This window comes from Dermacentor silvarum, chromosome 3, assembly GCF_013339745.2.
Source record: "Dermacentor silvarum isolate Dsil-2018 chromosome 3, BIME_Dsil_1.4, whole genome shotgun sequence".
Taxonomy (NCBI): domain Eukaryota; kingdom Metazoa; phylum Arthropoda; class Arachnida; order Ixodida; family Ixodidae; genus Dermacentor; species Dermacentor silvarum.
This window is the reverse complement of record NC_051156.1, coordinates 158,178,428-158,193,784: the sequence shown is the minus strand read 5'-3', so window position 1 is coordinate 158,193,784 and position 15,357 is coordinate 158,178,428. Positions and strand designations below refer to the sequence as shown.

The 15,357-nt window shown below is 48.5% G+C and overlaps 1 protein-coding gene across 1 annotated transcript; it reads right to left on the bottom strand.

The window, feature by feature from the left end:
- Window positions 1-614: 614 nt before the first annotated feature.
- On the bottom strand, window positions 615-14,749 carry LOC119444934 (E3 ubiquitin-protein ligase MARCHF3). The gene is made up of 4 exons (XM_049665052.1): window positions 14,263-14,749; window positions 9,566-9,675; window positions 3,276-3,499; window positions 615-788 (listed from the first exon to the last, which is right to left on the bottom strand). Exons 1-4 carry the CDS (start codon window positions 14,681-14,683, stop codon window positions 626-628), a joined length of 918 nt encoding a protein of 305 aa, XP_049521009.1. The 5' UTR covers window positions 14,684-14,749; the 3' UTR covers window positions 615-625.
- Window positions 14,750-15,357: the final 608 nt, after the last annotated feature.

Here is a 15,357-nt window from a genome sequence, read left to right as displayed (position 1 = left end):
GCGTTGGTGCGCTGTGCTGCTCATCTCAGTCCCAGAGGATCAACTATGGGCAGTCCAGCGGCCCGACGACGCCGCCAGAGCCCAAGGGCTCGTGACAGACGCCTATGCAGGGTCAAGCCAACCCTATTAACTTGCCAGACAAAAATAAAGTTTTACCTACCTACCTCCCAAAGTCGATAGTCGTCTTTTGCACCCTCACCTCATTCTCCCAAGAACACGATCAACACATCATGAATTCTAGAAAACAAGATTATAAGAGACAACTTGAGGGATTCTAGCTTGTTTTGTTACGTTCACTCTTCACAGCTTTTGCTCTTTTTACATGCACGCCGGCTCGAACCAGTAACAGCAAATGTTGACGCCCGAGGTCGCTCGACTAAGCCCCGAGGTCTTGCAAGACCAGGAATGTGAAGTGTCTTACTCGCCAGTTTAGCGTCTGGTATAGTAACGCGTGCAAGCCAGCCCAGGACACAAAAATTGGTCTGCTCATGAAAGTGAATGGAAGACTGAATGGGCTTGCAGATACTTTTCTAATTTCTTGCCCGAAAACACTACTTCAGTATAACCGCGTTGCTCGCACTGACTGGCACAATTCTCCTGCATCAGAGCGCTTCCACTGGCGTCTTTATTGAGCGCTGCCGGTGGATATCACGGGCTCTTGAGATCCCTTGCCGGCACGCTGGACGCTGAAGAACGACGGGAGTTTCCTCCTGTTCTCACCGGGCTCCAGTACAAGCTTCACGGAGGCGCTGCTTCGGTGCCATTCCTTGAACGCTCTGATGGAGTACCTGCAATATAGGCCACGGTAAATTTTAAACGAATAACTACTGGCCATGTCGCTTATACGGTACGCGTGTGCTTGTCCGTAAGAATGCATGCAGTGGTGAAAGTGTTCAAAACAATGCAGGCTTTGCCTATTCATTAAGGCAACCAATCATCGACACCTGCAATAACTTGCAGTGACATTATTGTGGTTCGCAGACGCAAACGCGTCTGCGCATGACCGTAACATACTCGAGACATGCCCATGCAGTATAGTAAACCTCTGAAAAGCAGGACGTCAAAACTGACTTCCTTTGTCAGTTTGACAAAACGCTCCGATCAGTTCGCATACAACACAGAAGACGCTATAATTTGCGCATAAATGACCGGTAGGTACGCATTATTGTCATACTTCATGAATACTTCGATGCTTGGAGACGAGAGTTCTGATTTGTTGCCCCATAAACCGCTTTTTACAATATGGTAAAGCTTGATATATCATTGGTCACGGTCCCCGAGTAGTTGGCGGAACATAGAAATAAGTGAAATTAAGTGCTGAATGCTTCGCGTAATCATAAAAAAAGAAGAAAAAAACACGGAAGAGAGTTACCGTGGCTAGCCTCTTCGACGATATTGAATAAACTCGCTGTGGTTCATTAATTACGGGCACTCGCGCGAGATCGAAACGGGATCACCGAGCTTAACCAACGCCTCCTATAGATAGCACTGTGCCGTTGCACTTTGATCCATAACATCATGCCACCTTTCCCAACCGCAATAGAATATAATAATGGGGATGCTCCCAAGTTAGCCGCCGTGATTGACATCGCCGCTTTGGTCATGCCTGGTTCGGCAATGGAAATTTTGCTCCAAGTATCATGACGTCATAAAGCAGAGCGCACATGCCTGCTATCAGGGAGGCGTTGGCTGAACCACAGTTTGACGTTTTCTCTGAGGCTGCCAACGTCCTTGTGTGGTGCTGTGTGTATATTCTTGCCGGCCTATGGTAGATACAAAATCATTTTGTGGGTGGTAAATAAAGTGCACACACTACCTTTGAAATGTCCCGGCAAGTACCGAGCTAGTAACAAAGTAGCAAGTCCGTCGGCAAGCTCTAAATGGATGTATTAAACCTATATAGCTTTCCATGGCTATACTTCGCGTACTTTGGATGGTCGTCGGCTGATCTCGCACAATAAAAACCGGATGGAGCGTAAAGAACGGAGAGGGAAGGCGCAGGTGTGGAGGATGGGGAGGGCAAGGCATCTGATTGGTTGGCGTGCGCGCTAGCTGCAAGTGCCCCATCGGCAACAGGCAGGTCCACGTGGAGCGCGGCCGCTTAATGGATAGCAATTGCAACGAAGTTGCGGCCAGAATACTATCGATAGTGGGGGCTGCTATACGGAGTTTCAACTAATCAGCTCCGATTAATAAAATATATAGTGTGTCGTGGTATTATATGGCATTGTGCTTATCAGAGAGATCACCAATTTGTGTGTCCGCTGTTATGGCTACAAGGTTTCGTGAATCACGGTTGTCATGGGATATGCAGCAGGTTACGCAAGAAAGTTATCGCTGACTTTCACAGTCATCTTCTATGGCTTATAGCAGAATTTATATACTAGCTATTTGCTAACTTTATTTCTATGAGTGTATTAAGCAATTAACTAGGCCGAATCGGGTAGCACACTGCCTGCGACGTTAGTGACTACGGCAGACCAATTGAAATCCCGCATTTCGCCCCCATCGAAATGCGGCCGCCCTTCGAGCGCAAGTGTGAAGCGTGTGTAAAGATATGAACATTTGTTCACGAAGTGTTAGCCATAATTATTTGTTTCAATGGAAGAAAAGTAAAAGAAGAAATGATAGTGCGGAGAACATAAGCCTGGTGCGAATGTACAGCCACTTGTACACAGCTCCTTGTTTAGCGGCCATGCGTGCACGAGCAAATAAATGAATAAATAAATAAATTAATTATCTACAAATCATGGTTGTTTCACGTTTTGTTGTCGTCTACTACAGTTGAGTCTGCCATATTAATTAATTAATATGGTAGACTAAACTGTAGTAAACGACAACAAAATGTGAATTAATTAATTAATTATTATGGCAGACTCAACTGTAGTAGACGACAACAAAATGTAAAACAATCATGATTTGTAGATAACGGTTGTATTGAAAATGTAAATGTTGCGTAGGCAGCGGTTATGTCGAGATTACATGCTGTAAGACAGAACGTTTGTAATGGCAAGATATAAGATAGAAAGCAAACTAAAACATAGTGGCCCCAGTGCACATACCTAGTCGCCCGCGCGGTAAATAATTTTAGACTTCACCATCACCGGCATCGGGCCCACTTAAGCAGCGAAATACCCCGGCCGCCCGTGCACTCTCGCAAAAAAAAACGTGGCTGCACTCGCGTAGAATAACGGTCCGCATTGAAAGTCCGGCATAGAACTACCGCGCGGCTCTTCGCATCTGCTGCATCATTCACTCGATTATTGTTGACTCACAGGAAGCTGACGAAGGGAAAGTAGAGCCACAAGAAGTGCAGCACGGACAGGAGCACGACCACCACGGCGGCCGTGTTGTCTCCTACGCGGGCCGGTAGGCGCACCGCGTACAACCAGGCCAGCGAAAAAACGAAGGCGGTGCTGACCACGAAGAGAGCTCCCAGCGCCAGGTAGCCGAGCACCGGCCGGCGGGCTTCGGCGTCCGACAGCAAACGCCATGCCGGCTGCACGCAAAGCAGAGAAAAGTAGTTGGAAGCTATAAACATTAAAACAAAATAATAATGGGGTTTTACGCGCCAAAACCACGATCTAGATTATGGGGCACGCCGCAGTGGGATACACCGTATTAATTTGGACCACTTGTGGTTCTTTAACGTGCACCTAAATCTAAGTACACGGGCGTTTTCTGCGTTTCGCCCCCTTCGAAATGCGGCCGCCGTGGCAGGGATTTGATCCCGCGACCTCGTGCTTAGCAGCCACGACGGGTGTTAAACATTGCGCCATAATTATTTGTCTGGTTGGGGACAAATGGGAATATGGGAACGACTCTAACAAAAAAAAAAAGTAGATTTGGTAAACATTGACCGTTAACCTTGACTGACGCTCGGAACCATCACTGTCTCCTATCCCGCCGCTTCTATAATGGAGCAATTTGAAAACTCCTCCCCGCCACCATCCATCCTTAACACCCTGAGAAAGGAGAGCCGAGTTGCCTCCGGAATGGCGGGTTTAAGGAATTTTTTTTGTTTTTTGTTTTTTGGCTGGAGTCTGTATGTTCTAAAGACGAAATGTTGCAGGGAAGAGTGCGAGGACAGTATTCAATACGAGAAAGACTTGTAGGCGAGGTCACGAATGGTTTTTAGTGAAATGTGCAGGAGACAGGCATACGATGAGAACAAAGTCAAAAATGTTCGAAACAATGCCGCACAGGAACTCGACTCACATGTAATGGAGGTGTGAGACGCCCGTACTAACTTGAATCAGGGTGACGTAGTGAGGTTCTGTCAGGCTTGAGAGAGAACATAAGTAACTTACTTCGCTGTATGCCTGTAACTTAACGTGAGGCCTCAGCGCCCACGGGAAACGTTGCGTTGCTTGCACCTATACAGCAGAACTCGTAGTGTTTTGTTTCTACTTCCGTTGTAGAGCATTTAGTACAGTGATAATTAGCTGACTATAGTAGGGCACAACCTTAAAAGGCGGGAGGGGCCCCGCCCAGATGACTGAAGCGCGGCAGTCGATTGCTTCCGCGACTAAAGAAATAGCCCCGTTCACGAGACTCGGCCCCAGTTGGAAGCGTCGTCCGCCATGTACTCCGTCGGTGGGGTCACCGGCCGTCCGGCTCATGACGTCAGGCTAGAGTGCGAGCCCATTGGTGAAGGCTCGTGTGGATCCGCCTTTGAGGGGCAAATGCCACTGCCTTCTAAAGTTGTACCCGACTATAGTAATACAGTAATATAGCCGTCATTTGAATGCTAGCATCGCATATCGTCGGGATAATTAGTTACAGCACTGTACGTTTCAATGCAGTGTTACACTGCAGTGTGCTCGAGAGCCAAAATTTGAGACCATGTCATGCACGCATGCTCGAACGCACACGCGCACCCCCCCACACACACACACATATGCGACTGGAGAAGGTATAGTTCGAAATGGAGGCAGTCGTCTCACAATGTGCATGCAAAGGCTAGTATATCATATTGAATGAGAGAAGTGAGAATGCTGTTGACGCGTGTACCCTTCGCTTTTTACTGGCGAAACGCAACGTGCCGGAAACACAGGTTGCATACATTTCGGACGAAGGTAAATTACTTTAACTTCTAGGTATTCGGCGCCCAGACCACGATCTGATAATGAGAAACGCTGTAGTAGGGCACTCCGCATTAATTTTGACCACTTCGTTCTCTAGCGTGCACCTAAATCTAAGTACACGTCTGTTTTTGCATTTCGCCCTCAATCCAACTTCGACCGCCTACACGTGGATAGATCCCGCGATCCCAATCTCAGCAACGCAACGTCGTATATACTAAAATACCGCGGTGGGTGAGGACGGGGGAGGCGTGATATGTAGACGCTGTCGTATAATTATTAACAGGGTGTGAGCTTGGGCGAGTCGGCAATCAATTTTAACTTGCTAAAGCGCATTAAGCGCGAGACACATGGTGCGATTTTGCGCGCGATCCGTCGTACGACGTGCCGCATCGGCAGCCGCACTTAACAGGTTCCCAACAGATACCGCCGCATGCGGCGTCGGATCACACTAGGCGCATGCGACCAACTTGCTTGATATGGTCGCACAACTGCCGCAGCCAATGACAGTGCCGCTAGCGTGTACATCATGGTCACGCAGCAGACCCGGCGGGATGGGGCCGGCCAGCAAGTGCCCCGATCGTCCCAGTGCTTTTTTTAACGCGATAGCATTAAGGGCCCCGTGTCAAGAAAATCCGGCGTCGGCAACCAGCGTCGGCGTGCGATGTCGGCGGGCGGCGGAGAAAGTCATCCCCAACCACCTCGACTGCGCCGGCCCTCCACGTGGTGGAAGGTTTTGGTGAACAAAAATTCAATTTCTCACAGTGAAATACGTCAGAAAATGGTAAAGTGCGACTTTACCATTCGGCGTCGGATTCGCCGTCGGATTGTTTGCCACTCGGCGTCGAATTGTAGTTTGAATGTGCGAGAAAACCGAATTTTGCTACGAGGAAACCCAAACACAAACCACTTTTCCAGCATTTCTAGTAGACCTGCAGCCGCGCGTTCGGGTACTTTAATTGCGAAAATGATATCCAGATGGCGCTCGCATCCTAGGCAGGTCAAATTGGGACTTCGCCTGCTAATTCGTTCTGGACGCGCGCGCGCGTTGGGGCAATAGCAAAGAATTAATAAAATAATAAAAAAAGTGCTAGGGCCTTCACATTTTATTATAAGACCACTTATATTGCCCCTGGAAAATCGTATTTCCATGCAATGCATTTCTGTTTGAAAGTGAAGCCGACTCTAAGGGGATCGGTGTAAGCTTGGCCTTTGTAAGCTGGCTTTCCCACGTTCAGTGCAGTGACTGAAGCCTACTTGCCGTATGCGAACGATGCGATATGAGCACGGGTCCCGATAACGCTGTCGCGTTCTACTCTTAAAGGCGAAGCTTAAGCGTCCTCAAATGTTTTTCCCTGGTCGAGAAGCTGGCGTCTTTCGCCGTTGACGGCGACACAAAAACTGAGTACAATTTGTTTCTGATACGAAATAACTTACAGAATAAAGTGACCACGAAAGTGTGCATGTTAAAATGTTGCGCGAAATAGTAGATCGTTGGCGTGATATCGATTCCGAAGCGGTCCGCGCCGACGCCGCAGCAATCGTCTATGCGAAGCGGCTCGCCTGACTGGCGTATTTTGTCAACGCTACCAACGGTGTCGGGAGAACTAATTGCATCGTCACTTATGAGTGACATAAATGCTCAGACGTTGATTGTGCTGACGAATATGGGCGCTTTATTAGGAGCTGCGGACGGATCGCAAGGGCTCTCGGCCCCGGATCCTACGGCCAGCGACCTAGGCATACCGTCTCCCAACGATCGGAAGCTCGATCGCCTGACTTGCTCGTTCGCTTCCGTCCGCACCAATGAAACCGAACATATTGCAGTTAAGACGCGACAATGTTGTGTACACGTTGTGCTAACCAACGTAGGAGCTTTATTAGGACCTGCATGTGGTCGTAGGAGCTGCATATGGTCGTGTCGCGAGGCCGAATTATTGGACAACTGGAAGCACAAGGACACTTTCTAGTCGTACGCGTAGTTCTCTCAGCATTCTTTCTTGAAATGTAACCTCCTGAAAAAAAAATTCACCGAAGATTACCATACTCCCTAATGCAAAATTTGAGCGCAGCTGTATACGTGTTTTGATTTAGCGATATATTCGTTGGCGCGGACATCTGTCTGGTGCGGCACGTGGTAAACCGAGCAAAGTGCGGCGCGACTGCCTCGCTAATCTGGAGATCTTGAGAGGCAGCCCATGGGTGACGCGTGGGCGCGATTCACAGCACCCGCCGCCGAAAGACCTCTGCTCAAGCAGCTCTTTGTTTCCATATATGGTATCTGGGCGCGCTCGCCGCATGCCTTATCGTTGGCGTCATCGGTGAACAGACGACGCGCGCTACTCTGGCAGCCATTGTCACCGCGGAGCCCGTCTTGCGCGGCACTACGCCTTTCTTCTGACGCTTTCGCCATACCCTCCACTTTCCGCCTAATAGTTCCGCTGCACCCCTCCTCCGCTTTCCTCCTCGCATTCTCTTCGCTATCGCCGTCTTTCATCCCCCGCCGAGCTCCGCAATCGCTCTTTCATCCTTCGCTGTGCTCGTTCGCTCGGTTACGAGGGACGCCGACGCTCGCCGCAGGAACCGGCGCCTAAGATGTGCACTCTAAAAAAGGCATGAGGAAGGTAGTTGTGTATTGCCCATTAGTAATTATGCAATATACAAAATGCACAAGGCTGATCCCGTGTATGCTCGTGTACACTCAGTAACTTAGAATTAAGTAGTTCGTAAGCGCAGTAGTCGTACGCAATGTAAGAAAGTTCCAGCACGTTCCGACAGAATATGGTGTTGCAAGACGTCCCTATATGTACCAATGCTGTGGCTCGCGATACTTCAGCTGTTAACGATAAGCCAGATGCGTTAACTGTACAGGCCAGAAACGTATTCTAAACTGTTGCAGGAGTTCCGTTGAAGCTGAGAGAAACTAAGAGGGGGAGAATTAGCGACATAGGACATAGGATATGAATCCTATGTCCACATCCATAACATAGGAAATGGGTCCCAGAAAAACTGGTACCCAGGGCACAAAGTGAAAATAACGGGCACATATTCCCCTGCGTATGTGACATTTAGATAAAGGAAGACGTTATATATCCTAACGGAAAGCTTTCCACAAATCGTGAACATGCTAATAGAATATTATTACATGCTAATATAACTTTTTAGCACATTCTTTTTGGCAAGACAATCCTTTAGTGAGAAAAATCCAAGTTTTAGAAAGGTAGAAAATGCCTTGCTTTCTATTTTTGTACTTGGACTCCATTTAGATGGTGTGGTAAATATTTTGAACAGCAAGAAAAAGCCATAAAATGCTTATAATGGTCCTATATTATAGGGAAGAAAGGAGGTAGGTAGGCCTATATCGTGTTTGCAGCACTCCGAACTCTCGCGTGGATTTTAAAACACGAACAGAAGTAGGTGCAACAAAGAAAAAAAATAATTCCCGCACAACCCATCTCACGATGAATCGCGACGATAATGTGATTAGCATTGAAGCAATGGAGCGACACGTCCCATTGCCACCGCCGAAACGGGTCATGTATGAAACGTGTAGGCAACCGGGTTCCTTTCTCGCGCTTCCCTCACAATACGATGCGCCACCTAGCGGCGACACCGCAATATCCGCGCGTGGAGAGTGCGTGAACTTATTATTCAGACAAGATTATCTGAATATGTATATATGACGCGGGTTCAATTCCGCCCAACATCGGATACACTTTAAAGGATATTTTTGTTATTGAAGAGCGGCACATATATATATCTATCATAAGAAGCCAACAAACAATGACGCCTGGTATATATATATATATATATATATATATATATATACATGTATATATATACCGAATGGCCCATACGCAGTGATGCAACTTGTTTGACGGTTGGTTTTGAGCCTGGTTCCTTCAGCAAAGAAGCGCAATGCTCTCAACCTCCTTTTTTTTATTCCTAGATTTTTTTTCCTGACTGCTTTTTCTCTTCCCTATTTTTCCACCCTTCATTTCCCTTTCCCCTTCCCCCAGTGCAGGGTAGCAAACCAGAATCTTTTCGGGTTAACCTCCCTGCCTTTCCCACCACGTTTTTCTCTCTCTCTTTCTCTCTACCCATTAGACCATGGACTATCCAATGAATAAAGTTAACTGAAAAGCGGTTGTAAACCGAGCGGCCGACCGACCGTCACACAGACAGACAGATACCAAAATATGCGTGAAGTATGCTAAAAATGCTAATTGCAGTAAAAAGAGATTAGAGATATTGCAGTTGTGTTGTGCACTCAATTGCCGAAGTCGTTAAAAAATAAAGCTGTTCCCGCATCGTCTGTTGCGAATCATTGCCGACGTTCGAGCCGTCGAGCGCAAGATTTCGACGTTCGAGCACAAGATTTTAGCTGTGTTGGAAATAGCCTTCGAGATCAACATCGCCACGGTTAATTGTATACGTTCAAGACCACGGTGAACTCGGGAAGAAGCCATCCGTAAGCTTACCTTTGGTTGTTTTGTGACAGTATACTGAAAGTGGCAGACCTGGCACTGCGGGTTTACCGTGCGCTGAATCCACAGCTCAAGGCACTCCCTGTGGACGAATCCGATTGTGCCTGTAAAAGAACCACGTGTGACACACTCGCTGAACCTGAAAGAGCGTCATATACTTCATTTTCTTATTTCTTTACAGAAATAACTATTGCACGCTATTGTAAATATTGCAACAGCGGCGATGACAATATACACCGGGCTGGTCTTTTCTACATTTCCATGATTTGAAGAATTACAAGCTTTGTAATATTCGACAGATATCACGAGATCGTAAGTATGGGTCTCAAGGTTTCTGGGCGCTACCGACTGCATGTCCAAAGCTCGGCACTAAATGAGTGCAGACCAACACAAGCGTGCTTGTTTGCGTATGTTCTGTGCAGCTATTTTTGGGTACGCTTAGCGCGCTTGGCTGCGCTACCTCTCTCTCTCTCCCGTTAGGCCAGTGTGCTCTATACGGTACACTCATACGTTGCACGAAAAGCAAGAACATTCAGTACCTATTTCATAGCGCGCCAGGACGCTCAGATATATCTCCATCCAAGCAGTTACTATGGAACTGGCTACAGACAGCGCAGTGCGCTGGCACAGAGCACGCTTTGCATAAGGAAACAACATGAGGCTGCAGCCCGCATGACTTCCTTGCACTTAGGTAGGTGCCCCGATTCATTCTTTCGGGAAGATGAAGTACGCTAGAGGATAGCCTACGCATAGGAACCTTTGGCAAACAAATATGGCACCTACTCCGTTACCGACAGCGCTTATAACACAAAGGGGAAGAAATGCATAGAAGAGGTTTGGCGGTACACTTCGCCACGCCTTCTCTAAGTCCGGTACTGCTCCTGGGGCGCATTGTGCCCTTGTGTAGTGAAACCGTTCAAAGCTACCCCACGGTTGGCACCGACCTTGCACCACGAAGGCTGCGGGGGCTGTAAGCTTTGTCTCATGCGCCTTGTTTTCACGCAAGAGCACGCAGCTGGCCAGCGACGCCTACGATTAAAGTCGATTGTGCCTAACGCCAATCAATGTATATATACGCCCATTCAGCTGCCAACTGTGTAATCAATGTATGAGTCCTGAATTCCTCAAGCGCGCAATAAATCACTATTTATACATTATTTAATGGCGATGAATTCCAAACACCCATCATATTGACTACGGCCTCCTGGCGCAGGGTGCGTTCATTCATAGATTCTTTTACACGCCACAAATTGGATGGGAGATCGCGGAATATCACAGATGTGCGCGGGTCTGTGCTGTGATTGAATACACAGGGCGACCGTAATGCAGTATATATGGTCTTGCCTAAAGCTTTGAACGACGGGGTATGAAAGGAGATACCGTGAGAAGGGCGCTGGGCGTTCTGATAAAAGCGACCGGAGAGTACGAAGCTTATCCTGTGCCAAATGCGGAGAAGCGCAAAGTACGTGATAGGGGAAAGAATAGCAGATGCGGCGTGCGTTCAGGCATAGCCTCCTCGATAAACTAAGGCTATGGTTCAGGTTAAGGCAATCACAGTCACTGTGTCGCTTGTAACCACTGCACCAGGCTGAAGTACACGTGCGAACACTTGTAAGCACACTTTTCAGCGAGTAGCGGTGCTCTGTTTGCTACGTTTTTGAGCTGGTTGTACAAAAGGTCACAATTTATTGCGCATTCGAGGAATTCTGACACCATGCTGTCGCAAAAGATGGCTTGTGCTGCCATCTCTTGCACGCGCGTAACAACGTACGCCAGCTCTGGCTGGAATAAGATAAAGTGTCCTGCTTTCATATAGAAAGGAGAGAACTAGGAGGGAGCATCGAGCAACAGGTTTGAAACCAAACGAGTCGGCCCAGCACGTGATCGTAACGTCAGAGTGCGTGCTAGGCTCTAGGGATCTCGCCCTGTAGGCAGATATATGGCATGGCTGCCGAACAAGTACGCATCGATTAAAAACTACCGGAAACCAAACGTTCTCGGCCAATATAGTGAGTCTCGGAGGTTACGTGTTGGGACAACGCTACGAGGGAAAAACGTTCATCGATGGCTTCACGAAGAGTTCGCTTGGCAAGGGTTGTTGCGCCTCGCAATGCCCCCTCCTTGTTTATTGCCTTCCTCTATGTTTATTTCCATGCATATGATGTCATTGGCGGTATCCAATCACTCTGTGTCAAGCCAAGTAACCGTGGCTAATTGGCGCATGCCATGAAGATTGACTGATGTATAGAAGAGCTAGAGCAAATAAAGAAGATAGTGGTAGACCCCTTTTCCGGAAGAAGCCATCTCTCGGTTTCACGTCCTTCGCGTTAGGGTTGCGCTCGCTCTCCTGGCCGCTAGGCCTGCCCGTCGGCCGGCTCGGCGTATGAAAACAAGATCGATACAAAACTTGTGTGACAGCACTCGCTGCTGTGAAACCGTTCTGTCAGCGCTGAGTCTTACGGCAGAATAGCCGGGTTACTCGTTTAAACAGGCTTAAGCACAACTATGGTTCCATGTACACAGTGTGTTCTGTTGGTTTCATTTTGGTATATGACTGTGACAAACCGACCTAACTTAAGAATAAATGCTTAGTGTTTTAGAAACATGTTTTTACAAAAAGAAACACGAAATCAGTACACACTAGTAAAGTTTTCTTTTCAGAAATATTACTCCGTTTTGTCCACTCGAATGTATTGATGAATTTACAAGATAAATGAAGATCATTGTTCCTTTATTTTTTGACGTCATGGAGTTTCCACTATATTTTGTTTCATATCTGGACGGTTTCGGTACAGCAGAAGTTCTCGCAACTTTGCAAGTTCAGTATCTGGCTCTTTTAGAATACGGTGTATTCCATCTTCACCGATAGATGCTGTCAAAGCACACGACACCGCGGTGAGCTGGTGCGGGAACTGCAAGGCGTTGTCTCCACTGGACTTTCGCTTTCGTGTCTTTTTTGGCATAGCAGGCCTCCTTGTATGGTAAGAGCTGCTTGGAGCTGCTATTGTAGAAGGGCAATTTATTTAAGTGAATAGCTTTCTATGGCTCTTTCGACAGTTTTCGTAGTTGGTCGGTGTGGGGTCGATGGTCGGATTCGGCAAGCAAAACTATCTCTTCTCTCGCTCGGGGCCTCTCTCGTTTTCTCTCTCTCTCCCGCTCCTTCCCGCTCTGGTGCAGAGCGAAACCTTCGCGCTACGGTTCGCGACAACCTGACCGGCACTTCCACGGCCGCCTACTCTTCATCGTCGCTTGACGCGCAAGGCTCGTAACCGTAAGCGGTAATATTTCTTGCCAAGTTGGAATTGTCCTCGTCTTCAGACGTGAAGTCATCGCTGGTAGACGCACGAGAACTCGAATCCATGCTCGCATTGGCGGCGTCGGCGCGCTTCGAATGACCGCGGCCGGCCGGCTGGCTATCCGACGAGGGTGTCGTGACGTCACGCCTTCCAACTCCCGCGGGTCGGGCGGCAAGGCGCGCGCTCACAAAAACGGCAAAAATAAAGCCATCGGCTCAAAAATGAGCTAAGTGACTACTTCTTTTGGGTGTAATCACACACTGGGGATTCCTTTTCAACATTTTCGTAAAATTTTCACATTTTGTGTCCGTATCCCTTTAACGTGCACCCAATTCACGGTACACGAGCGTTTTCGCATTTCGCCCCTTTCGAAAAGAAGCCGCTGCGGCTAGAGAATTAAACCCGTGACCTCGTGCTAAGCAATGCAACGCCATAGCCTCTAAGCCAACGCGGTGGCTCTGGAATGATTCACTGTGCAGCTAGGGTGGGCCTTCTGCGGTGGATAGCCTCGAACTCTAATTAGACAACATCCATGAAACTGCCGACATCGTGTCGTCGGTAGAGCAGGTGCGCACGTGCTCTGAACGCCACTATTCAGTAATTCGCAATGCCCGCGTCCAATAGCCTGCGACCGCGTGCGTAAACCGAGATGGAGGAGGATCGCGAGCTAGAAGGAAGGCACCGATGTGTCTTGTGTATCACACTGTGACAAATTTGTGGTACCTACGCCGCTTTCGTTACGTAACGTAATGAGAAACATCGACACGGAAGTGCGATTGTATACCTAAAAGTGAATAAGTACAAAAATAAATACCGGCTAACAAATATGCTACCACTGGTGCGCATGACGGTACCACGGGAGCATTTTAAGGGGAGTCGCGGAAACGCAACCGTATATGTCCTACCTGACGCTTTGTCACTTAGAGAAAAAAAAATGCTGTAATCTGTAATGCTTGATAAATAATACAATTTTATCTCGGCTATTTGTGGCGTTCTTTTAAGCGTGAAGCAGTCCGGAAGGAAGACTTATCTCGTTGTGGAAAACTTGGTTTGCGCACTAGGACACGCAGAACATGCGCTTACTATTTTAGTTATTCACCATCATACGCACGAAAGAGATAAAAAATAGCATGTGCCCGAACGGCAGGCGTTGGCACGGCCCGAACTAGCCGCGTGAAAACGTGGCCATACTGCGTTGTCGTCGGTTCATCCTCCTCGAGGCATTTCTCTCACTTATCACTACGGGGCGCTACCGTCTACGGGCATTGTGAATCGCGGTGAATTCTTCAGAAAGAAACGCCAGCTCGACACACACTAAACCTTACTCCCTGCCCGGGACGTCCTGCAAATAAGCGGCGATATGGTGAAGCGGAGAAGACGGAGAGACGCACTCACCACGGCAATTGCACGGCTCGAGCAGCGGCTCTTTTCCGCCTCCGAAGAAGCAGATTCGGCACGCCGGTGCACCGTCGCTGCTCAGACTGACCGAGTCGAGCGACGTCGGACACTGCTTGACCGCGGACACCAAGCAGGGGTCGTGGAAGGCCTCGTCCACCTGCACGGACGAGTCTGGGCAGAGGTACTCCTTCCCGGACCACCCGACGGTGACCAGGTCGTCCATCGGAAGCACCACGTCTGCCGCCGGAGTGTTCAAGGAAGGCGCCGTAGTGGTTCCGGAAACGGCAATGTCCGCAGGATTCTCCCCGTTCGAGTAGACGGCGGTGGCTCGAAACTGTGCGGGCGCAACCGACGTCACGTCGCGGCTTCCGAGACACGCGTCTTCGGAGGCCTCCTCTATCGCGATGCAGTGACTCATGACTTTCTGGCAGAGCGCTTGCGGGTGTCCTTGTTGGTCCCTGCTGCAGAATGCTGGATTGCTAAGCTCAACAAAAAGAGCGTGCAGAACGAACGCGTTCGCTGCGAACGTGCCGCTTGCACGCGAGATCGCACTTCTTCCTCGTTTTGGAAGTGTATGTCGGACAGCCGACGTGGTTCTGTATTAACCATTGCGGCCCTGCAGGTGTCCTATAAAACGAACACGAGGAAAGATGGTTCTAAATCGTGGCATAAATGGTTGAAAACCATACAGAAGAACTTGAGCAATTTTCAGTTCACCTCCGCGAGCGTGGCAGCAGTTTCTTCGCTCCTTGTCTTCTTCAGAACGCCTTAGAGGTGAAAGCAAAACGGTGGAATCTGAAAAGGACGACAGCAGCAGTAACCGCATCTTTTTATGGCAGTTTTCTTAATAACTACTGTCTCGGTAGCGGTCGTGATGTTATGTGCCATTTCTAAGATGCTCAGGGGTTTATGTATATAGGGGAGTCTTGCCCCACATTTGCGTATTACTTACAGCACGCCACGATCTGCGTGTTCTAAATTTAGGTACCATGGTTCAGTGATTGTCAGGGCTTTGCATGTGCTGAATGTAATATATTCCGGGCGCGCTTATTGACAGCCTCCGATTTCTAGCTTTCTTATTCCAGAGGCGAG

Coding starts and splice junctions, on each gene's coding strand:
- LOC119444934 (XM_049665052.1), bottom strand. CDS start 14,683: ATGAGTCACTGCATCGCGATAGAGGAGGCCTCCGAAGACGCGTGTCTC. Junction 9,676..14,262: donor CGAGCCGTGCAATTGCCGTG/GTGAGTGCGTCT, acceptor GTTCTTTTACAG/GCACAATCGGATTCGTCCAC. Junction 3,500..9,565: donor CTGTCACAAAACAACCAAAG/GTAAGCTTACGG, acceptor CTTTGCGTGCAG/CCGGCATGGCGTTTGCTGTC.